The sequence below is a fragment of the Lolium perenne genome, chromosome 6 (assembly GCF_019359855.2).
Source record: "Lolium perenne isolate Kyuss_39 chromosome 6, Kyuss_2.0, whole genome shotgun sequence".
Lineage (NCBI taxonomy): Eukaryota > Viridiplantae > Streptophyta > Magnoliopsida > Poales > Poaceae > Lolium > Lolium perenne.
Window position 1 is genome coordinate 224,088,283 of NC_067249.2, and position 23,325 is coordinate 224,111,607.

The following is a 23,325-nucleotide window of genomic DNA, read 5'->3' on the forward strand; positions in this document are numbered from 1 at the left end:
AATTATTGTGATGCATGCTCAATCTAATAAATGCGAGGCGTCTCATCGTTACATGAGCTGGCCCTGGATTTCTTCCTTAAAACATGTACCACCCTAATTGATTGTAGCAATCTCTCTAGGGCATGCATCCACTGATTTGCTCTGTGGGTGGAACTGGCGGCCAGAAAACAACAACGACATGGTTCTCCTCGTCTTGTCTAAGTTGAAGCTACCAGGCTTGAAGAAACTACAACGTCGCTACGATGTCAGATGTTTTATTTTCACTATGGTAAGATTGCTTACAATAGACAGCTCCACTGCCTTTTCATACGACAGCTTCAGGCTTTTACGACAACGGTATTGGTTGTTTATGCCTTAATTAGTTTCGTGTGACCAAAATCGAAACCTATGGAGCGTCATTTTCACCAGCACCTGCAGCCACGAGGCACTTTTCCAAACACTCTTACCAAATTTTGGTACATTAATCTAAATAGTAATTAGAGCCGAAAGGAGTAATTAATTTCCTTGTCTACTGGGGATCCCGTAACTACCGGGGGTTAACTGCACGATATGTATGTGTAGGTTCAATGAATCTAGTCAGAATCGAACAGCCATTAAGTTGTTCATAACTTGATGATGGAGAGAAAAACAATATCTTCATTACTAGAAAACTATTTGATCATGTTGCCAGAGAGAAAAACGAGAAAGATTTCATTCCTATCAAAATTAACTTGATGGAGCAAACTGATGGCAACTGCCAACAAGTAATTAGAGATAAATCCACCGATTTCCAATCTTATACACACAACTTGTTCTCTACACGTGCTGCCTCAAAATCGTGAAAAATACATTTAGTGTGAATTGGCACAAAACCTACTAGTAGTAACACATGGACTCCAGCCAGCCCATGGCTTCTTCATCACCAAAATGGGACGCTCATCCAACCAACAAATATAAATATTGTAGAGTTGCTCAAGTTCATGTATGAGAGACTATGAAAAATTAGGATCATTCTTCGCTACTTCTAAGTAAGCCTTGCTCTCTGAACATGCAGGGTCCAGATCGTGAAGCATGGCCAGCAGCAAACATGCATATCTGGTACATTCATGTCATCTTAATCATCTCCATGCAGAGTTTATAAATGGCGTAGGACAAGCAAGAGAAAAATTCCCAGAGTATCTATTAGCATCTTCATGGTGGTGACTGTAGCCTTCTTGATTCCAGCCACACTACTCGTGACATTTTTCATGATGGATCTGAAAAGAGAAAACCATAGGATTTATAGTTATGACGAGACAACCGATGACATACTAGCAACAGAAAGCTCTAGATGCCAAGCGTAATACAAGCTATTACTGGGAATCGTGTTGGAGAAAAACCATGTTCCAGTATGGCCTAGATCTGACAGGAGTTTCACAGCATCACATGCACAACACATGCAGCTCGGTCATGCAGGACAACATGAGGCAGCGCCATGGCAAACAGCTAATTGCACCAGTGTTGCATGTGACTACCAACTTGAACAAGAAGCTAGGCTGCACGGCAAAAAAACAAAACAAAAGAATGAGTCACTCCACGGCACAAGAAAGCACTATTCAACAATTATGATTCTTTATAATTTCATATACTACCACGTGATGATTGTGAGGTCAAATAATACTTCACTACCTCTAGTAGATTATGCAATTCTTGGAGTAACTAAGCATGTTCACAGAAGTTACAAATATAGCAATTTTTAGGACTTTCAAGATCAATTTAGAGTAACCACGAATCAACAGATGCAGTTATATACAGCAGATCTATCTAAAAAAACTCTTAAATACCACAATACTACATTGCTTGACTCCTAATTAGTTCAACCGCAATAGTAACCGTTTCAAGTCGAATAGTATCACACCATACATCCACGACCTGGCCTAAGATAAAATAGTAGGAAACATTCAACAATAACATAAACGATGACTATTGTATGTTTCGTTCATACAAGCAATATGTAGATAAGTTGATCTTAGGTGTATATAAGCATATCGTAGATTGTGTTTTTATATAAACATCAAGAATATCTCAAGATTTTTTCAGCATGCAGTACATTGTGTTATCATCATCACAACAATTACTATATACACAGATAAATATCTACGCCATACAAACACTAGTGCTCTATGCAACTTTTAATCTCATGAAACAAGTGTAAATTCTGGATGGTTGCAGAAAGTGCAATCTCCTTTTGCTAAACTACATTCACACTTAACATCCAACTTTCCTACCAATTTTTTTAAAGAAACATAACTTTACCACAACGTATTACTCGTTTTGAGAAAGAACATAATGCACACAAATTACTATCTGTAGCAATCATACATACCAAACCGCCATGGTTGAGAGTGAGATTACCTAGACAACATGCTTGATGGTGATGCCGGCGTGCGGGTTCCTACAATCCTCTAACTCAATGAAGCATTGGTCATCAACGGTCGAGCCGTGGGACATGACAGCTGCATCAGCAACAAGGGAGACATCCTCTACAGTAACAACAACAGTGAGCCGTATCTTCCTCTGCAGAACTCATTGGACAAATGGTGCGAGACCCATTTGGTGACCTGCCACAGATACATAATTTATGCACATGCCATTTTTTGGCAAGGCATAAAAGTAAAAGATATGCATGTTCAATACCAGAGTAAAAAATCAAGATAATACCATTGTGAAGGCAATAACAAACTAAATGCCCAAATGCTAAGATCGAGTTATAAATTTCTAAATGTTCTTTACATGGATAAAGTCCGCGCTATCAAGGACTGAAAGTAGCAACCATGTCCTATTACCCAATCCAATAGCTACTCTATATAGCATAATTCACATATGAGCTCTTTTTTTTTCTTCTCATGTATCACAGCAGCAATCAAAACTTATAATACGGACCAAAACAACTGATTTTGAAGTTGTGAATCACCTATATAGAAAGCAGTTTCTGGTACTAAATTTTATGAAGTGCAACTGTAAAAAGATGATTTTTGGTAGTAAGACTTCCAAGTAGGGAATGTTTATATTTTCTATTATCTATTACTCTGTATTGTCGTTTAACTATTAAGAATGAAAGCATAAAGGACCTTGCATGCTTGTAGACTTGGGAGTGCACGAAATGAGAGCAAAGAATGGAACATACTGCCAAGTGTCAACTAGTAGAAAACTAGCTTAACACTGCTTGCTTGCTTCAATCACAAATACTTAACATTTCACATGATGATACACATTGGTGAATAACATAAGTCTATCATGCGCAAACATTGGTACACGAGACAAAAAAATTAATACTAGTAATTAATAACTCAGCTTTTGTGCTCCTTTTTACAAATATGAAGCAGTCAACACAACAAGTTGGTACAGTAATTACGCACAGAAAAAACGAACTCTAGTACATGTAAATTGGATCACCACATATAAGCATAAAATTCGGTAACTATGATCTTTACTTTCCACCATTTAGGATATTAATGCCAACATTATTAGTAGAGGAAAGTTACCAAAAAAATCATTACATGTTGAATTCTTACCAAGCCAACAAAATCCGCAAGCATGCTCGATCTAGTCGAAAGCCCAACCTATCAATCGACCTTTTAAGTATTATACGATATTCTCAAGGTAAGAGAAATCAAGATTAACAAGCCATGATATGTATACGTATTAAGAAGCAGAACTAGCACCCCTGAGCCACACGCAATGCCACCAGAATTTCTAGGCTAGCACCCAGATTACCAACTCAAGCTCTTGGGTTTGGACCCTCCTAAGCAGGGAATAGAGCAGATGCAGTATATCTTGAGCAGGGAATAGAGCAGATGCAGCATTTAGGAGACAAAAGGTTGAATGGGAATTATTGACCCACAATCACATACAAAATCATGGACACACCACTGGTGGTGAGGGACAATAGTCTATTCATGTCAGCACTAGGCCACATACTACCAAAAATGTGGGTAAATTCTAGATCTAGTCACAGACAAGTACTTTTTTTGTGCGGAGCATTGTCACATTGTCTGAAGAGATAAACTCCATCTCCTAATTTCCTATCAAAATTTCTGACAACTGGACTAAATAATTGATCATCCATACAATGCATTGGATAGAGCAAGAACATGATGCACACCATTCACAAAACTTAGCAGGAACCAGACAACAGTAACATGGGTGGACGGAGTGGAATACCTCAACTTCGTATTTGATGGTGATGCGGGTGAGCATATCCATCCTGGTCACCTCCGTGCCTGAGGTCGTCAAAGGCCGACCAGTAGGACGTTGGCAGAGTCTTCTCCGGCGTCATCAGGAGTGTGGTAGCTGCCGATGATGGAGTCGTAAGCTATGCCCTTCGTATACTGAAACACCATGATGAATTTGGTTTTCAGGATGCTCATCTCAATGATGAGAATCTTCTGTTGTGATGTGAACAAAACTATTGACCTGCAATTCAGCCACAAGCAGACGAGCTCTTTAGTACACTAGCTACTTGACTACTATGAACTCCAAATCCACAACCAAATACATAAATGTTTCACTTCAAGCTCTCATTGGACTCCCACGGGAAGCATGGCAGTTGATGTCAAAACTTGGTGGTTTGCATCGCATTGCATGGTTACATTGCAAATAAAATATGAAGGGCATAGCTCACCGATTTAATTTGACGCAGAGCAACACAAATGCCATACCAGCAGTAATGAACAACATAGGTGCAAACTAGAGAAAAGATGTGTAAATTCTGGATCATGTCGCACAAACTGATCTATTCTCTCTTGTGCGAAGTGCATGCACAGTTTCCCCAAGACACAAACACCGTCCAATTCCGTGCTACAATTTTTTTGACCCAGGGATAGAACTCCCTAACCTATTCCTCATTGAACAAGAACATAGTGAACAATCAGAGAACCCACCATTTAGGATTGCATAGTCAGCAAAAGCATAATGCATAAACATGTGCTTGTTATTGATTGGAGATTTTTTTTACGAGTGCAGATTGCAAAACAATTAATAAAATGTAATAGAAAGAGCTAATTTAGAGAATGCTCTCTCCTCGAATAATTTAGCCTATAAATCAAAATAAGGCCTTTTTTCATTATTGACAGTGCAAACCTTGCAGAATACAAGTTTGAAACCCAAAGCACATCATTGCAGCCTACAGTGTTTAATTAAGATTCATTACTACAAATTCATTTTTAAGAACAAAATTACTTTTATTAAGATCTGCCAACTCTAAATCAACCGAAGTAAACATTGATAGTTGTATGAACATAAGAAGGTATACCTAGGTAGGGAATGCACTTTAACTTACCAAAAGAAACATGGGAATTATTCACAAACTAAATGTATCCATCCACGTAGAAAGTGAGCTAATGTACTGTGAAAATATACATGAATCCACTCTAGTAAGGAAATAGAGAAGGAATCAACTCTATTCGGGGGGACTATTCAAAAACCAGATTCATCCATACATTTAGAAAGTGAGCTGTTGAAAGATGAAAATATATATGAATCCCCTCTAACAATGAAAATAGAGAAGAAATATTTTCAGGGCAGCTGGTAGAAATAAAAGAAGAGATTATTACATGAGTAGATGGTACAAATAAAAGAAGTTATTACTATGGGTAGGAAGTAATTAGCAACCTGGCGGCATAAGATTTGTTCTTGGCGAAGCATTTGTGCTTGAGGCGGGTAGTTGACATCCAAATCCATGACCATGGCTGGTCTCTTAGTGTACATGACCAGCAAGAACCAACAAAAAAAGCAACTAATTCAGACCAACACGAACATAACTCACTTTCAGGAACAAGGAGAGGGAGATTACCTTGACGCCGTACTTTATGGAGATGCTCAGGTTTTCCATGGCTGAGCAGCAGGACAGCGACATCCATGGCTACTGGGCACGGAGACATCACCATAACCACTAGCGCTGCATCTAAGCAGTGAGCGACATCTTTCCTAACCTGAGGTTCCATGGTTTCTGTAAGTTGGAAATAATAATTACTTAAAAGTAGTAAACAACTAAATATAACATAGAAACAAAAACAATACACAATTGTATAAAGATGAGAAATAAAGGGCTAATCATAAATGACACATTCTAGAATGTATGGGTGTTCTACATGTCTAAGTCCCCATTTTTTGATAAATAATTTGCAGATATTAAATAGAAACAATTCTGGACCTACTCATTATCATTGATACCATTTTAGCAGCTCTAATATTCATCTTACAAAAATAGGCAACAAAGTTGAAAAAAATCCTGCAGTTCTTGGGGCAACTCTAGTGTTGATGAACGGCTGGCAGACGCAGTCATTGAGCTGTTTCCATACACTAGTCCAGCAGGGAGGCAGTGTCGTGCTTGGCGCGTCGCATGACAAGCGCCGCCAGGCAAGGACCTCGTGCCAAACTTGTCTGGTGAAAGAGCACTCCACAAGCAAGTGGTGGATCATTTCCGGGGCCAAGGGCATGCAATGAAATGTTGCAGTCTTCGTTGAGCAAGCCGATCAGCACTCCAGGACCCGTCCAGGTCGGCAAGCCAATGGAAAATTTTGACACGTGGAGGTGCCCATTATTTCTAGATCATCCTCCAGGATGGCGGTGAGGCGGAACCGTGGAAGCGCCACTCATAGTCCACTTCTACAGTAGGTTGTATGGCACGTATGTGAGTAAGGTGTGCTCAACAATGTGCCATTGCAACAAGTATTTCCCGATTTCGTGTATGCCTAGGACCCCATGAATGTCCCTGGCCCAGGTATTGTCTCGCAAACCATCGGAAACAGTACTGATCGAACGCACTCATATACTACACATCAGGTGATCCATCGATCCTCCCAAAACAAAGCTCGTTTTTCAGTGCCCAGCGACATCGTGGTGGAGGCAAAGTAGAGATCGCGCTTCGCAGCTGCGAATTGCAGGTCGAGACTGCTCTATGCTCGGTTGTCATTGGTACGCGCGAACCATAGCCATCTCAAGCGTAGCACAAGGCTGGTGCATTCCAAGTCGTGTACGCCAAGGCCACCCATCAAAATAGGCCGGCGGACACGGCGCCAGTTGATGTGGCAGTGGCTGCCATTGGCTTCCGCGCGGCCAGCCCTGAGGAAGTCCCTCTAGATCTTCTCGAATTGCTTGAGGATCTTCTTAGGAAGCGCGTGGACCAGCTATTGATGCAGTGGCATGGCCCCAAGCACGGGTTTGACAAAGGCTAGGCGCCCAGGTCGCGACATCAGCTTGCCTTCCAGGAGCAACGGTAGGTTGGCGTGTGTGTAGGGGAATACCTAAGTATGTGATGGGGAGCTCGACAAGGTGGCAGGCCAGGTGCTGGGCGACATGAGCGGCTTCCTCATCGCTGCATGGCAGGAGAGATGCAGAGATCTTGTTGTAATTGACATGGAGACCTGAAGCTCTGCCGAACAAGTGTATGATCTCCTTGATGGCGACCACGTCCATTGGTCATAGCATATTTAAAATTAATGAACCAGGACACCATCATACATATGTATCCAACTTTTGCGTGCCAAATTTGTGAATCAATTATTGCACAACAGTTGTTCCGAATTTAAAAAAGGGAGCTAATACACTGCATAAACCAAGAACTGCATCCACATGAGAAAAAGATAATTTACTGTGAATATAAACCAACTATATTTATCCACTCTCACAACAAGATAGTGAAGTAATCAACTTTATTTGGGGGCTCTTTTCTATTAGCCAAGAATTAGATGAGCAGCTGGTAGAAGATAGTGAAGTAATCAACTTTATTTGGGGGCTCTTTTCTATTAGACAAGATAGTGAAGTAATCAACTTTATTTGGGGGCTCTTTTCTATTAGACAAGATAGTGAAGTAATCAACTTTATTTGGGGGCTCTTTTCTAAAATGGACCTTTCAACAGATATAGGACTTGATCGCGATATTCTAGATCGAGTTGATAGCCTAGAATGAGACATACTAGTCTCAAACGTACAGTCATCGCTGCAACCAATATCTAAACCGATTCCAACTTGTTTCGAACCTTGGTGGTGCGGTGGGTGTGGGGTGTTCTATCCGAGACTTTATTGCTGCCATGTGAGGCTTTATATATAAAGCTGCGCCGGAGGGTCTTCCGTTTAGAAACTAACACAACCAACCTAAACCAACAAACCTACTAGTACCTGCTAGGACTAATCTCACATAGGTACATGGCTAAGTACAAGGTCTGAACGGACTTGACCTTCATGCATGGCACATAAGCACTATTACCATATCACCAGCAAGATTTGAACTTAGCCTAATTAAACAAAGTTCAAGATTACTATAACATAAATAGCACACCAGAACATGGAATAGCTTCCCCCCTCCCCCTCCTCTTTGTTGTGTTTAGCCTGGATACGTCACCTTGTAAAACGCATGCTTGCCATTTTGGGCCTTCTGATATATAAAGATTCAGGTGGGGATTAATCGGTAGCAAAGTTTCCCGTGTTGCAACCGGTAAAGAAAAAATATATGTGTGCTCCAATATATGTATGAGCTTTCCCATACAAGCATGTTAGGTTTTATCCTTATTTTAGTTGTAGACGAATAATTTAATATATGTTGGGTTTTAATTAGTATATTAGTCCACTCGGTGCACTATGCAATAATTATCTCAAAAGAAAACGAAAAGAGCATTGCTTAGTGTCAATCTTGTCTGTTTTCATCATGTGTATCCAAGGCATAACACAGAAACTTATGAGCACTTGCAACCATTTCTATTGATGTATACTACTTTCACATCATCTAGTGGAGAATTTGTAGACTCATGCCATCAAGATGGGCTGCATACTACTCCCCACGAGGAACTGTTGTTATACAGGACTCCCCGATTTGCTAGTCTATCCAAGGTTTATGACAGTGTGAGCGAATCAGGTAGTACCAAAAAAAAAAAATACTTGTAGCCACGGAAATATTTTGGAAGGTACCACTGAGGCATTAACATCAGAAATTCAGAATAGCTTTAGATGCATCGACATTTATAACCTTTGTTCTTCTTGCCTGCCTTTAGATTCCCCTAATTTCGAGTCTTTTTGGAAATGTGCCGGGTGGATGGACAGGTTGTCTGATCATTACAAATACGACTAACATCAAATCTTGCCCTTTGTCTACCTCTGTCTTTTTCTCTCCTATAGAATGCACGAATAGCATATTTATAAAACACAGTCGCCCCATCCTCCTCTAATCAAGCAACAAACGCGCGAATAGCTCTATGGAAATTCTCGCAGCCCTTAATTTGTTCTGTACCTGAATCCATCTTATTTGTCCACTCAATCCTCTTCTCCTCCGCCGGCAAATGTGAAATAAAATTCTTACATGAATGCCCACCACCTGATTCACATGGGCGAGTCTATTCAGTGCAGCTGGCAGAGAAAACAACTTCAGCTATTCAGCAAACCATGGCGACTCATAGTTCTTTTTATTCCACGAATTAAGCCCGTCTGAACAAAAAAAAATCTAGCAGCGGACGACGTACACATACCGGTCGGTTTGCAAATTTATTAGTAGAGATATGCGTTTGTGATTGCTCATGCAATTTATGCTTTATCTATTCTTCAATTTTTGCAACGAAGAGACACCAAACCCTGAACCCAACCCAACGCACGCACATAGCACACAATGACACAAATCCATAATTGAATAGCATCCCTTCTGGCTTGAGAAAAAGCTAGAATTAATAATGAAGCCCTAATACAAACAAGGCAAACACGCATGGGCCAGGACCAAACCACGACTGAGTGGTACCTTGAGCTGTTGAGCATGCACCTCTGGAGAGGGGAGCCGGCCGGGCTGCCGACGACGGCCGTGATGGACATCCGAGGCGTCGTCCCGGACGCTATTGGCGGATGGAGTTGCGGGGATGGATGCAGAGGGAGCCGAGCTGAGCAGCCGACGGAGAACTCCACGCGCACGTCAAAACATGGCGGTGGTGCAGAGGGTATCGACCGGGAGCTGGGTAGGATTTGGTGTGTTGGGGCGTCAAGGGTTCGTCGGGGGTTTGCAGATTGAAGGCTTTACGATGTGGAGCCTATGGAGGAGGATGATCTGGTGTTGGGGCGTAGATCAGCGGCTTGAGGCCTTGCCGGAGCTGTCCGGAATCGAGCTGTGAAGGTGGCGGCGCAAAGGGGGATCAGCCGATAGCTAGGGAGGGGAGACGACGCGAGCAAGGAGAGATGCGGCCTGGTGGATTGGTGAGTGGCTTGCTAGCGAGTAAATTTTGTGTTTTCTGCAGCCGCGCTCATTTTGTGGTGATTCACGGGCACTCTTTGCAATTTTATTGGCCGGACGACACAAGTCACGGTTCGACTTCGCCGGCGATCCATAACTGCATCTAAAATTAAGCGCCCAAAGCAACGCCTCGCGCGTGCCTATCCAACTCATAATTGCCTCTCTTTCATAATTGTGTATCTTGCGCTGCAATCGAGAGCTTTTGAGTTTTCTTTCAGTACTTACATTCAACTAGTCACAATCTCCACAATGCATGGTATCATATACTAGTCTTTATATATTAATTGTTTTGTAGAATCTCAATGCAAATATGTGTACACGATTTACTTGGCATTATTTTTTCTAGTAGTATGTGCTATATATGATACGGTATCTACCTATGATACTAGTACACTCTCTTTCATCCTTAATTGCACTGCCACATCAGCATTTTACATGCATGGAATGCATGATACTATCTATAATACTCCCATTGTGGGTAGTCTTTGTAACTCCGGAGTCCAGAGAGCCTGTGCTTGCAAAAAAAATATTGGTGCCTAGTGAAGTGTGACCGACTGGTTCTTGTACTGATGTTTGATGGATTCCCCTAAAAAATAATCCAACTCGTGTGCTACGTGAGAGCAATTCATGCACATGCATGCATACGTGACGATGTACTACTAGCTAGTTGTGATGGATATAGTACGTGGGTATTAGCAGTTCATTGTTGCTCCCGAGCCGCCCCCACGTGACGGTCGGGAGAAAACCCTAAAACAGCGCCGCCGCCACCCCTCTCTCCCCCTCCCCTCCCTCGCCACCGCCAGGGGCGCGCGGCTAGGCGAAGCCTGGTCGGCAGCGGCGGGGACCTCTCGTCCTCTCGCGCGCGGGGGGTGGACGCGGGTCTCCCTCCTCGGACCAGGGTGCGGCCTTCTCGTCGGGGGCCTCGGTGGCAGCGCTCGGGCTCGGCTCGGTGGCGGCACGATGGACGACGAGGTGGTGGTTCGCGCCCCGTTTGTGGTGCCATGCCGGCAGCAGAGGTACGGGTGGAGGCAGCATGCAAGGGGAAACCCTAGGTCCTCTTCTCCTCGCATCTCCGTGGTATCGGCGACCGGCGGTGGTGGGCTGGCTGTTCGACTGCGGCGTTGCCCAGGCGTGAGCGCTGTCTCCGGACTACGTGATCTGCGCTTGGTGTATCCGGCGGCAACATTGGCCGGCCTGGGATGGTCGGCGGCGTGGGGCCCCGACCTGAATAAAGGCGGCGGTCCTAGGGTCTCTCTTGGGCGAAGATGAAGACCTGCCAGAGGCCTGCCCTTCATGATCTGGCTAGAGTGTTGAGTTTCGGAAGGCGCCACCGGCAAATGTAATAGTGCTTCTATTGCCTGGTGTTTGTTGGATCGGTGGTATTCGGTCGTGCGCACCCATGCTTTTATTCCGACTGTTTGGTTCTTGAGGGAGCTGCGTGAAGCTCTTTTCTGTGTTGACATCAAGTGACAGCTGATCCACGTTGAAGTCAGAAGAAGAGAATACCATGAAGACCGGTTTGGAGGACTAGCTAATGGAGGTTCAAGTCTTTGCGCTGTTGAGGGGCTTGCTTGGTGTTCCGGATTTCGCAGCAGTGGTATGAAAGTGGGGGTGGCAGCACATGTGAAGTTCAGAGTCTTACCTTTCAGGGTGAAAACCTAAGGTTTGGCCTTAACTGGTTGTGCCTGGCAATGTCCTTGTTGATGGCATTGTTTTGAGAGCGGAGACTATCTTCATGGTGAAACCCAAGAAGGTGTGTTAGTTTATGTGTGGGAAACAGTCCATATTATCCCATGTGCTAGAGTAGCATGAACATAACTATTGTTTCTTCATGGGTCAACGCTCCTTGCCCATCTCTCGCATCCTCACCTCGATCCACCCAGATGGAGACACACCTCCTTCGGTGACACTAAGGAGGTCGTCCATCGTGGGATTCTCTAACGAGTAGCTAGATGGTGATAGTCTCGTCAGAGAACCAAAACATGCTAGGGGGCCATAAAAATCACTTCGATCACCTCCTTCGGCTCGAGCACCACCGTTGATGACGTGGTGAAGCACTGATTCTATATAAATCAAGTGTTATACAAGTTGTTAGTGGAGGCCGGATTAGACATAGCTAGCAAATGCAACACGTGCACGCGTAATCCCTCTATCCTAAAATAGGATGCTAATAATATTTGGATAAAGTCAAACTTCTCAAAGTTTAACCAACTATATAGAAAAAGTTATAATATCTATAATCCCAAATTAATAATTTTAGAACCATCATGAAATAATTTTAAAATTGTAGATGTTGATATTCTCTTCTATATAGTACGTTGCTCAAATTGTAAAAGATTGATTTCCACTAAAAACTATATAGGCATCCTAATCCTAATTGGAGAAAGAGTGAGTAGCTAAGCTAGCTAGCTAGTAGAGGCGTACGTGAAGTGTTTTTGGCGGCAAGGAGGCACACCGTAGTCTAGTAGAGGACGCATGCAACACCTAGTGTCCAGCTACGCAGTAAATGTACTTGTCCAGAATTGTTGATTTTAGGACCGTAGAGAGATGACGGTTTGTATTTGAACTGAACATTTTAAGACTGAACAACAAGCGTCCGTGAACAATAAGCAAGCCAGGATATCGATCGACTCGGCCGGTGTCGCGCGCGCACGGGAGGGCAAGCGCCTGGACGGAATCGATCGATACACATCATTGGTACGTACGTGTATTCCGTTGGCGCGCGTCGGGTCGATGCATTCAGTCGCCCGATCGACAAGGTACAAGTACGAGCAGAAGCGCGGAACCGGTGACCGTCCTTGCCGAAACTTGCCGCGCGACGTACTACAGTGCATCGGCTCGCATTTGCGAACCAATCAACTTTCGACGGCGCGCGGAACCGGCTCGCACTTTACCAGCTTTGTTCTTGTCAAAATCCTTTCTCTCTCCCCTTTCCAAGCGTGACACGTGCGCAAACAAATACCAAATCAGCGACATGAGTCCGCAGGTGCTCCTCATCTTCGCCTTCTACGCCTGGATGTTCCGCTCCGGCAAGGTGCCTCCTCCTCCGTCGCCGCCACGGCGCTCCGGCCCAGCCTCATCGGAGGACCGCCTCCGGGACCTCGGTATCGCCGGCATCTGCCGCGAGATCCTCCGCGTCGTCCTCGCCCGGCCCCCGCGCTTCGTCGGCACCGTCGTCACCCTGGCCCTCCACGTCTCCGCGCTCTCGCTCGCGCACGCCACCCTCGTCGCCCGCCTGGCCGACGCCTGGGGATCCCGCTGGGGCGCCTTCCTCCTCCTCGCCCTCCTCGAGGCCGCCTGCCTCTGCGTCCTCATCGTCCTCGCGTGCTCCACCGCCGCCTCCTTCGCGATCTCCGTCGCGTCCTTCTACTGCTGCGCCCACGACGACGACCGCGCCCGCGAGGCCCTCGTGGAGCGCCTGATCGAGGAGGCCCGGTGCAGGCGCCTCGCGGAGAACGTCTTCGACGCGCTCGTCATCGTCCTGCTCTACAGCGGCGCCGCCGGGGCCGCCATGCTCGCGCTCCAGTGGGTCTGGCTCGTCGCCGCGCCGGGAGCCCGCGCGCTGGACTTCAGCCACGCCCGCGACTGGTTCCTCGCCGGGCTGCTCTACATGGGCGCCGACTACCAGCTGGCCGCGGTTGTGTCGGTGCTGGAGCCCGACGAGCGCGCCAGGAGGTGCTTCAGCAGGAGCAGCGCGCTCCTCGCCGGCAACTTCTGCCCCGCGGCCGGCGTCTTCGCCTTCCTCGTCCACTGCTTCGAGTCCGTGCACGCCGTGTTTGGGTCGCTGGTCCTCGACGGCAGGATGGGTCTCGGCTTCGGCTTCCAGGTGGCCGCGACGCTCGCGATGGTGGCGGCCCTGTGCGCGGTGCTCGTAGCGGCCCTGGTGGCGCATCCTGTGATTTACTTCGTGTGCAAGGCTTACCACAACGACGCCGTCGACCTCGGGCTAGGAGAGCACGACCCAGCCGACAACAGCAATGGCGTTCACTAGGATACCATCATATCTACCCAGTAAGCGTTTGGTGAAATGCCTCACCCGGATTCTTCTCACTTTCAATCTCGAGAGAACTCTTCCATGTCCAGTTTTGAAATGCATTGTTTGGATTTCGTACGCCGGCTAATGGTTTGCTTTACAAGTTCAGGTAAAACAAGATCTGTCAGCCCAGTGCTTAACATCGATTTATACCTGTGTTTGTGTGTGAGAAACTAGTGAACTGATTAACTGAAATTTGGTGAGGTTATTCAGCTAATTTATTGGCGTCAGCCTCAAGTCCACAACAATGGGAGATCGAGATTTTTATAGTTTGTTACCGCGATTTGTATGCTGGATCAGAAAAGATAATGCAGAATTATATCAATAGGTTTTTTTTATGAATACTTCCCCCGTTCACTAATATAAGACGTGCTAGCTTTTATTAGATTCATCTATTTTGGTCTGTATGTAGTCTGTTCACTATGGTGTGTATCTAGTGCAATGCTTGCCACAACGAGGCCGTCGACCTCAGGCTAGGAGAGCATGAACCACTCGACACCAACAATGACGTTCTCTAGGCAACGCGGTGATTCTACATAGTCGTGGGCGTCTATGGCTTATCCAAGGGCTGTTGGCGCTCCAAGATTCGTGTGTATCTACTTTGCCTCCACCACCCTGTACTTTGTCCATCTTCCTCTCCCTATAGGAAGCAAACTGTACATGTGCATCTTATCTCTTCCCTGATTCTCTCCCCAGCTCCGTCCTCCACCATGGCGTTCTCCCCAGGCCACACCCATTCACCCTGTTGCCTCCATGAACGGCGGCGCCGCCCTTTATCTCCCTCACACCGCATCCGTGACCCCGGTGGCCCCCTCTTCGCCGATCCAACCATGGTCGCTTCCCTCTCTCTCCCTGTCCTTGGATCCGTTCGTCGGCGCTCTCTTTGATCTCCCCCTCCCTGGCTCCGTGCTCCACCAAGGCGTGTCATGGCCGGCCGGAAAGCGCAGCCAGGTTGCTCCTCTTCGTTGGGACTTGCTCCTCTCACTATCAAGGAGCATCTTGTTGTACAGGGGTATTTATTTGGTGTATTAATACAAGGTGCAGATCAGTTCGTGGGACTTTTGTTTAGTGCATATCTTCCTCCTGAGATCTGGATGCTGGAAGATTCATGTTACAAATTCTTCTCACTCCTGTTTGCTCCACTGACCTGGACGCTAGTTAGATCCTGGTTTGTTCATGTTGGATTTCCCTCTGAATATTAGTGAATACCAGATCCTACTCTTTCTTGCATGCTCCCATATCCGAAAGTCATTTGCTAGGATGATGTATTATTATTTTTTCTCCGATGGGTATGTTGATTTGTTCCGGTGGAAAATATGTAATTTCCAAACAAGAGGAAATAAGCTTTGGTGGCCCAAAATCATGTATGTATGTATGGTTTTTGGTGATTATTCTCCATGTTCAGATTGCACCAAAAAGTGGTCTCATGGACTTTGTTTACCATGGAACATGACGGACTAGAAGACTGAATTCTAATACTCCCAGGTTGCAAACTAATTTTGCCTAATACCGTCCTAATTCAAGTAATATTGTCCTACACTATTCTGAAACAAAAGTGGTTGATGGTTAGGGTTTGGACAGGAACGAGTTTACAAAGGTGAGGTTTGGTATGCATAACAGGCAGGGACTGTGCCATGACAGCATGTATTGGTGGGAGGTGTTCTCTGCAAAACAAAGACACGCATGTTGATGCAAATAGGACCGAATGGACAGCATGTGATAAGACGGGGACACCCACATATATGTAGACATGCATTTTCGTTCTCTAGGAGATCACAGCCTGTGCTCAAAAAGCGTTGTCGAAATGCCTCACCGGGAGTTTTTTTTTCCCTTCCAATCTCGAGAAAACTCTTCCATGTTTAGTTGGGAACTGGTTTGTTTTACAAGTTCAGAAGTTCAGATAAAACAAGATCATGTGTCAGCCCACTGCTTGGCATCGTTTCATGCTTGTGTGTGAGAAACTAGTGAACTGATTGACTGATATTCTGTGAGGCCATACCGTTAATTGCTTCGGGTCATGTTCCTCTTATATATCTCCCAACTCGATCTCCAGGTGGTGTGGGCATGGTCCTCTTATATATCCCTATTAATCTTGATGATGCCAACATGAGTAAGGAGGACCCAGATGTGTGTGAGAAACCTTTTGCAAGACGTTCCATACACTCTTTTACATAATCAGATGGTGCGAAGTAGAATATTTTCTCTGCCCAGAAATCTACCATTACCTTCCAGGGAAGAACGTTGTCCGGCATCCGCTCGAGCTGCTTTTCCAAGCTTCACACCTCTCATGAAGATGTCCTGGTCTTCCTCTAGTTATTTTCCTTTTCATATTTCTCTGTTGCTTAAACCATGGAAGGTTTGACCTCATTTTAGGCCCAGACACGGACAATCAAGGAGCCCGCGAGCAATATACTTTTAGCACCAATTCAGAAATACGGTATGCTGTGGGAATGGATTCACTGTCAGTGTGTATCTTACTGTTTTATTTTCATCCAGATTATTTAGTCTTAGGTTTTCTAACTCATTCATGGCCTCGTAGGACTTCTTATGGGCACCTGGGGAATCTCTAACCAAGGACGCTTTGGCTTACCACTTCGCGTATGGCAAATGTTGTACTCCTGTCTCCGAAGTATCCTGGAAGCAATTCAGGGGCAGGCTACATCAAGTGCGCAGTAATATTGACTGCCCATTTGCTCGTGCCGCTCTCATCAATGGGTTGGGCTTGAAGCCCAACTGGAAGATTCCTGCAAATCGGCGAATCTGATTCGACCGGAACCCGGTCACTTTTGGGGATCCCTGCAAAATAGATAATGGCGAACATTTAGATCCTGCCACCCTGGCAAGAAACGAACTTATGAGTTCTGTAAAATTTCGAAAAAAAAATCCGGCACATAAGAGTAAAGTTGAACCTATTCATGTAAATTTTCTCAAATGATATGAAGATTGCTATATTTTTTTAAATGACGATATAATAAAGTAAGTTTTTTGGTTTGACGAAAATTTACATGAATAGGTTCAACTCGACTCTTATGTGCCCGATTTTTCTTCAACCAATCAGCTACAACCAGATATACAGTTTGTGGATGTGTTGTTAACCTAAGCAATGTGGACAACAACTTGTTCTTCCTATTTCAGTCACGGGATCTCCGATCAAGAAGGTACCGGTTACTTTTGTGGTGTAACTTCAGGTCAACTTCATTCCGCGTCCACATTCTCTGGGTAAATGGATCCGCTAGATTTTCTCAGTTATAATATAATTCATCATAATCACTCCAGAGTTTTTCAATTTTCTGATAGTTTTCAGCCTCCACCGAGCATGTTTGTTGGTTTTTGCATTGTGCTTAGCACTCCTTCTCTCACTGTCTTAGAGATTTTTTTTTGTTATCTTGATGCATAAGGATTGTTTATTAGGTCCTAAAATATTATTATGATGATGAAACTTGTTTTGAATATGTGTTCAAAATTACTCAAAATGTGATGGCTTATATCATGCACGAAAGAGTATAGGTAACTCTCTATCTCTCTCTCTCAAAAAAAAGTGTTGGTAAAATGATACCGAAAATCTACATAATAGGGTAAAGGAAAATTCATCTTCTTTGCACCCACTTGATAGTCACCTAACGATCAACCGGTGAGAGTGGAATAATTTTTTTTACAGGTAGAGAGTGGAATTATTGTATCCATTGCAAGATTTTAGTGGCATATTTAGAACACGGATAGTTTGAGCAATATATGGACATCTTGTAAATTTTTGAGTAGTATATATGGAGTTTCCTCCAAAAATTATATGTGTTTACATTTAAAAAAAGAACATTGCAAGACTAGTAAAGATAAGAGTGGACTACATTAACTGTGTTGTGTTCATTTCGGTCATGAAATTCTCAAGACAGATCTTTCGGTCCCTAATCTCTAGTCTATGCTCAAGTCATATCAAAATCATGATTTGTTGGTAAATTCCGCACATAGATAGTTAGACAACGATCATTTAGTACTTTTACCGTGCATTATAAGTGTTTGGATTTTTCGAGTTTAGGTCATTGGTCTTATCAAATTTAACACATGTAGTATACTTCAGGTCTCTCGTTTAATCCAAATCCTAAAACCGTAGATCGCCAAATCAACATGTCTTTGTACGGTGACCCCATACCCCGCTGTGCCATCATCAAGGTCTGCCCATGTCAATCGTCCTACACCTTCAGCCCTTCTTCTCTATCAATGTTTAGGACAAAAGATAGGGGAACAAAAGGGGGCATTGTGCGAATTTTGTCTGGGTTTCCTCGTAAACATGGCATATGGTTTTTGGGCCCTGATTTTTTCCTTAAAATTGGGTGAAGTCTATTCTATCTATACGGGATGCAGGAATGCACTACACTCTTTGAAAGGTTTCTTAAAAAAAGGTATTCTTCACTGAACAAGAAAGGTTTAAACACACATGGAAAAACACCAGAATATTAAACCATCGCACGGCTAGGACACATGCACTCCCCAGTGGATGCCACATCCACATGTGCCAAATTTGGCAACAACCATGATTATAACGAAAGGGGAACCCAAACCACAGTTTAGAGAACGAAAAACCATTTTTTTATCATGTGTTCGCGGGCCAAAGCAAGTGCACCACGTATCCTTCCATGTTTTCCACCATTTTAGTCAGCACTTAGCGTAGTGATAACTGATAAGGGAGGGAGGCCGTGAAGCAGGCACGTTCACGCTTCCTCGTCTTTTCGCAGAAAGTGACTGCCGCACGCACGAGCAGACGACTTTCTTCTCTGTCCAACTCCGGCGTACAAGCGGAGCGCCAAAAAATAGCACCGCCAAAATCGCATGCATGTGCCGGCGCGCGGCTAGTTTTTCAAGCGTGCAGGTCGAAAAATTCCATCTTCAATCCCATTCTTTTTTGAGTGAGTGAGTCCACGTCTATCAGGAAGAGTTCAACACACCATGCATTCAGTGGGTAGTGACATCACGCGTTGCATTATAATCCATCTCCCTCGTATAGTTGCGTGACGTGTCGTCTCGTGCGTGCGGACGTCTCCTGGACTCCTGGTTCAGTACATGCATCTGCTTCTTTTTTTTCTTTTTTTTTTTTTGGCAAACTGATGCTTTATTTAACACGCCTGGCAGTGAACTGCCAGCAGCCTCCCAGAGGGATAACTGAGATTACAAAGAGAAGTCCTGCATAAACAAAGCGAAGGAGACAACAGGTTTGATTTACATCTGAACAAACTGCGGGAATCTGAATGATCCCGAAAGGCGCGCTTAGCAAGCGCATGAGCCACCTTGTTCTCGGAGCGAGGAACTTTGATAATTCTTTCAGGTCGCAAGCATAGCAAACGAGGATATCCTCCAAAGGGATCGTGCTATAAATGGCTTCGGCCCGGCCATCCCGGCCGATCCGGATTAGTTCTCTTTTTTGGTAGCTCGTCCTTCATGGTGGGTTCTGGGCTTTTTACCACCTTAATCTAAAAATGCCCTCTCTTTGTATAGTTTGGACCTTGTTGTTCCCTCTTGCTTAATGAAAAGGCAGTGCTCCTGCCGGTTGCTCCAAAAAAAAAAAGAAACTAGTGAACTGATTAACTGAAATTTGGTGAGGTTATTCAGCTAATTTATTGGCGTCAGCCTCAAGTCCACAACAATGGGAGATCGAGATTCTTATAGTTTGTTACCGCGATTTGTATGCTGGATCAGAAAAGATAATGCAGAATTATATCAATAGGTTTTTTTTATGAATACTTCCCCCGTTCACTAATATAAGACGTGCTAGCTTTTATTAGATTCATCTATTTTGGTCTGTATGTAGTTTGTTCACTATGGTGTGTATCTAGTGCAATGCTTGCCACAACGAGGCCGTCGACCTCAGGCTAGGAGAGCATGAACGGCGGCGCCGCCCTTTATCTCCCTCACACCGCATCCGTGGCCCCGGTGGCCCCCTCTTCGCCGATCCAACCATGGTCGCTTCCCTCTCTCTCCCTGTCCTTGGATCCGTTCGTCGGCGCTCTCTTTGATCTCCCCCTCCCTGGCTCCGTGCTCCACCAAGGCGTGTCATGGCCGGCCAGAAAGCGCAGCCAGGTTGCTCCTCTTCGTTGGGACTTGCTCCTCTCACTATCAAGGAGCATCTTGTTGTACAGGGGTATTTATTTGGTGTATTAATACAAGGTGCAGATCAGTTCGTGGGACTTTTATTTAGTGCATATCTTCCTCCTGAGATCTGGATGCTGGAAGATTCATGTTACAAATTCTTCTCACTCCTGTTTGCTCCACTGACCTGGACGCTAGTTAGATCCTGGTTTTTTCATGTTGGATTTCCCTCTGAATATTTGTGAATACCAGATCCTACTCTTTCTTGCATGCTCCCATATCCGAAAGTCATTTGCTAGGATGCTGTATTATTTTTTTTCTCCGATGGGTATGTTGATTTGTTCCGGTGGAAAATATGTAATTTCCAAACAAGAGGAAATAAACTTTGGTGGCTCAAAATCCTGTATGTATGTATGGTTTTTGGTGATTATTCTCCATGTTCAGATTGCACCAAAAAGTGGTCTCATGGACTTTGTTTACCATGGAACATGACGGACTAGAAGACTGAATTCTAATACTCCCAGTGATGAGGTCTAAGACCCCGTGTGTGGCCCGATCTCGCGGATTGACTTCGAAACCAAGGGGAGAGATGGGAGAACGCGAGGAACACGAAGAACACGACGAACACGAGGAACTCCGAGACTCACGCACGCACACCAACCCGATACACCCGATGTTTACCTCCGTGGCTCGATGGACCACACCAATAGAATCTCCGAGGAAGAGGCGCGCGGCAGAATTCCCGGAGAGAGATTGGGGTTGGAGAAGAAGAGCTTGGTGAGGGAGAGAGAGTAACTTGTACTAGAATCTCACTCAACAAGATCCAAATCAACAACCAAGGTGCCTTGATTACAGAGGGATGATACCCAAGGGAGACTAAGCTCAAAGGTAGGTTTGAGTTCAAAACAAGTCTAAGGGGTAAGGAAGGGGTCCAGGCTACTTATATAGGCATACATGGCCAGCAAGGGCGAACGGGTACGTGAAAGGATAAGTTAAGGCAGTTTGGTGGGTCATTCCCGTCAGATCCGGTTTGGATCCGGTCTGACCGGGCCTGTGACCGGGCTGTCCGGTCCTGGGTCCGGTCGACCGGGCGCAAACCGGAAATCTGCGAAGTTTCCGGTCTTCGTCCGGTACGAGGGAACTGCGCCGGTTGGCGCCCGGTTGACCGGGCCTGTGACCGGGGCGTCCGGTTGTGGGTCCGGTCTGACCGGGTCCTGGACCGGCCAGCGTCCGTCTCTTCCTTGGAGCGCTTCGAGCGACGTCGGCTTCGGCTTCATGATCATCTCCATGTCCAGCTGCTCTTCTCCTTCCCTTGGCCATGGCGTTTCCTCCTCTCCGGGGTCTTGATGCGCCTTGTACCTAATGACACATAACACATCGGCATGAGGTAGCAATCCATCCAAAGGGGTACCAAGATCAAGGGTGGTGAGGAGCGAGTTCACCTCATCATGTAGAGCTTTAACTCGGGCTCGTGTCATCGGTCCACTTGGGGGACTTGTTGGTCTTGATGTAGCGACATCGGTGAGCGGGGCTACATCATCTCCCCCCCCCCCCCCCTTGGGGAAGAGTCGCCCTCGACTCTTGTTCCTCCTCACCGACGGTGTAGTCCATGACGGTTGTCCCATGTTGTGGTAGAGGGATAAAGTCGCGGTCGAAGAAGAGCTCGGGGAAAAACAACTTGCCAATGGAAAGCTTGTGGATGCCAATTTTGTGATCGGCGAACAAGAGGCTAGGGGAACAAAAGGGAGCATTGTGTGACTTTTGTATGGGTTTCCTCGTAAATATAGTATATAGTTTTCGGGCCTGATTTTTCTTATAAACTAGGTGAACTCTATTCTATCTATACAGGACTCAGGAATGCGTTACACTCTTTGATAGGTTTTCCAAAAAAAAAAATATTCATTGAACAAGAAAGGGTTAAACACACATGGAAAATAAAAAAAAATATTAAACCATCGAATGGCTAGGACACGTGCCCTCCTCGGCGGATGCCACATGTGCCAAATTTGGCAACAACCATGATTATAACGAAAGTGGAACCCAAACCACAGTTTCATAAACAGCTCGCGATGCTTCACACGTTGTAGAGACGACCATGATGGAGTGTAGTTGTGCACCGATAGATAACCTGCCTGAGAGAAGATTTTTAATCACTAAAAACCTTATCATTTCTACACATCCATAGCGACAAAATAACAGCAAATGATCCCCTAATAAGTAGTTTAAACCTATGATCCACACCATTTAGCCAAAACCACATATATTTGCAATGTTGTGGTGGTTATAAGGCAGAACCTATTTGAATAACAAATTTACACGAGAAGAATAATTGTTGATAGTCTTGTCCCGATGACAGAAGACACACATATTACCTCCATGCCAATTACATTTTGCAAGGTTGTATTTAGTGAGGATTACCCGTTGAAGAAGAAATGCGGTATGCTGTGAGGATGGATTTGTACAAACTGTCAGTCAAGTGCAGACCTCTAGCTAACGAACAATCAAAAAATAAAATGGGGAGGAAGAAAGAGACAGGTGCGTACCACTGTTTGGACTTGGCTGATACATTAATCTATGTATCCTTTCCTCCGTCACGCTCGCCTGCCGGCCAAGCCGTGCTCTTTGCCCATCCACCATCGCGGACACCTGCCTCCCTCCGCGTCCCGGCCTTGCCCACGACCAGCGATCTATATGCTTGCCACTGCCGGGGTCCAACAGAGCAAGAAGATCTCAGTCCATGCATGATTAAGCTAGCTCTGGCGTACATGTTCGTAATTCATGTTTCGATTCGATTACCTGTTGGATGAAGATTTTGAGGCCGGTGAAGATGCTCGCTCACCATCACCATCACCATCCCCACCTCACCCACTCCACGCCAAAGTCCAAAGTCACAAGTCACAAGTCACGCGCTACCGTCACGCGGTTTGTGATGATAACCTTGTACTTATAGAGGCAGGTTTGAGGTTAGAAAGACTTGATTTTTTGTGAA

General features: G+C 45.1%; 1 protein-coding gene and 1 long non-coding RNA gene across 7 annotated transcripts; one reads left to right on the forward strand and one right to left on the reverse strand.

Moving 5' to 3' along the window:
• Positions 1-702: 702 nt before the first annotated feature.
• Positions 703-10,305, reverse strand: LOC127305810 (uncharacterized). 6 transcript variants are annotated; one of them, XR_011747725.1, is made up of 7 exons: positions 9,743-10,305; positions 5,632-5,968; positions 4,183-4,434; positions 3,534-3,581; positions 2,374-2,579; positions 1,336-1,514; positions 706-1,235 (listed from the first exon to the last, which is right to left on the reverse strand). It is a non-coding gene; the product is annotated as an uncharacterized lncRNA (long non-coding RNA). The 6 variants fall into 6 exon arrangements; XR_007854183.2 differs by lacking the exon at positions 3,534-3,581 and having other exon boundaries at positions 708-1,235; positions 5,632-5,715; positions 5,813-5,968; positions 9,743-10,302; XR_011747722.1 differs by having other exon boundaries at positions 703-1,235; positions 2,374-3,581.
• Positions 10,306-13,136: 2,831 nt separating this feature from the next.
• On the forward strand, positions 13,137-14,596 carry LOC127305808 (uncharacterized). Its single transcript, XM_051336331.2, has 2 exons — positions 13,137-14,236; positions 14,368-14,596. Exon 1 carries the CDS (start codon positions 13,200-13,202, stop codon positions 14,214-14,216), a length of 1,017 nt encoding a protein of 338 aa, XP_051192291.2. The 5' UTR covers positions 13,137-13,199; the 3' UTR covers positions 14,217-14,236; positions 14,368-14,596.
• The last annotated feature ends 8,729 nt before the right edge of the window (positions 14,597-23,325 follow it).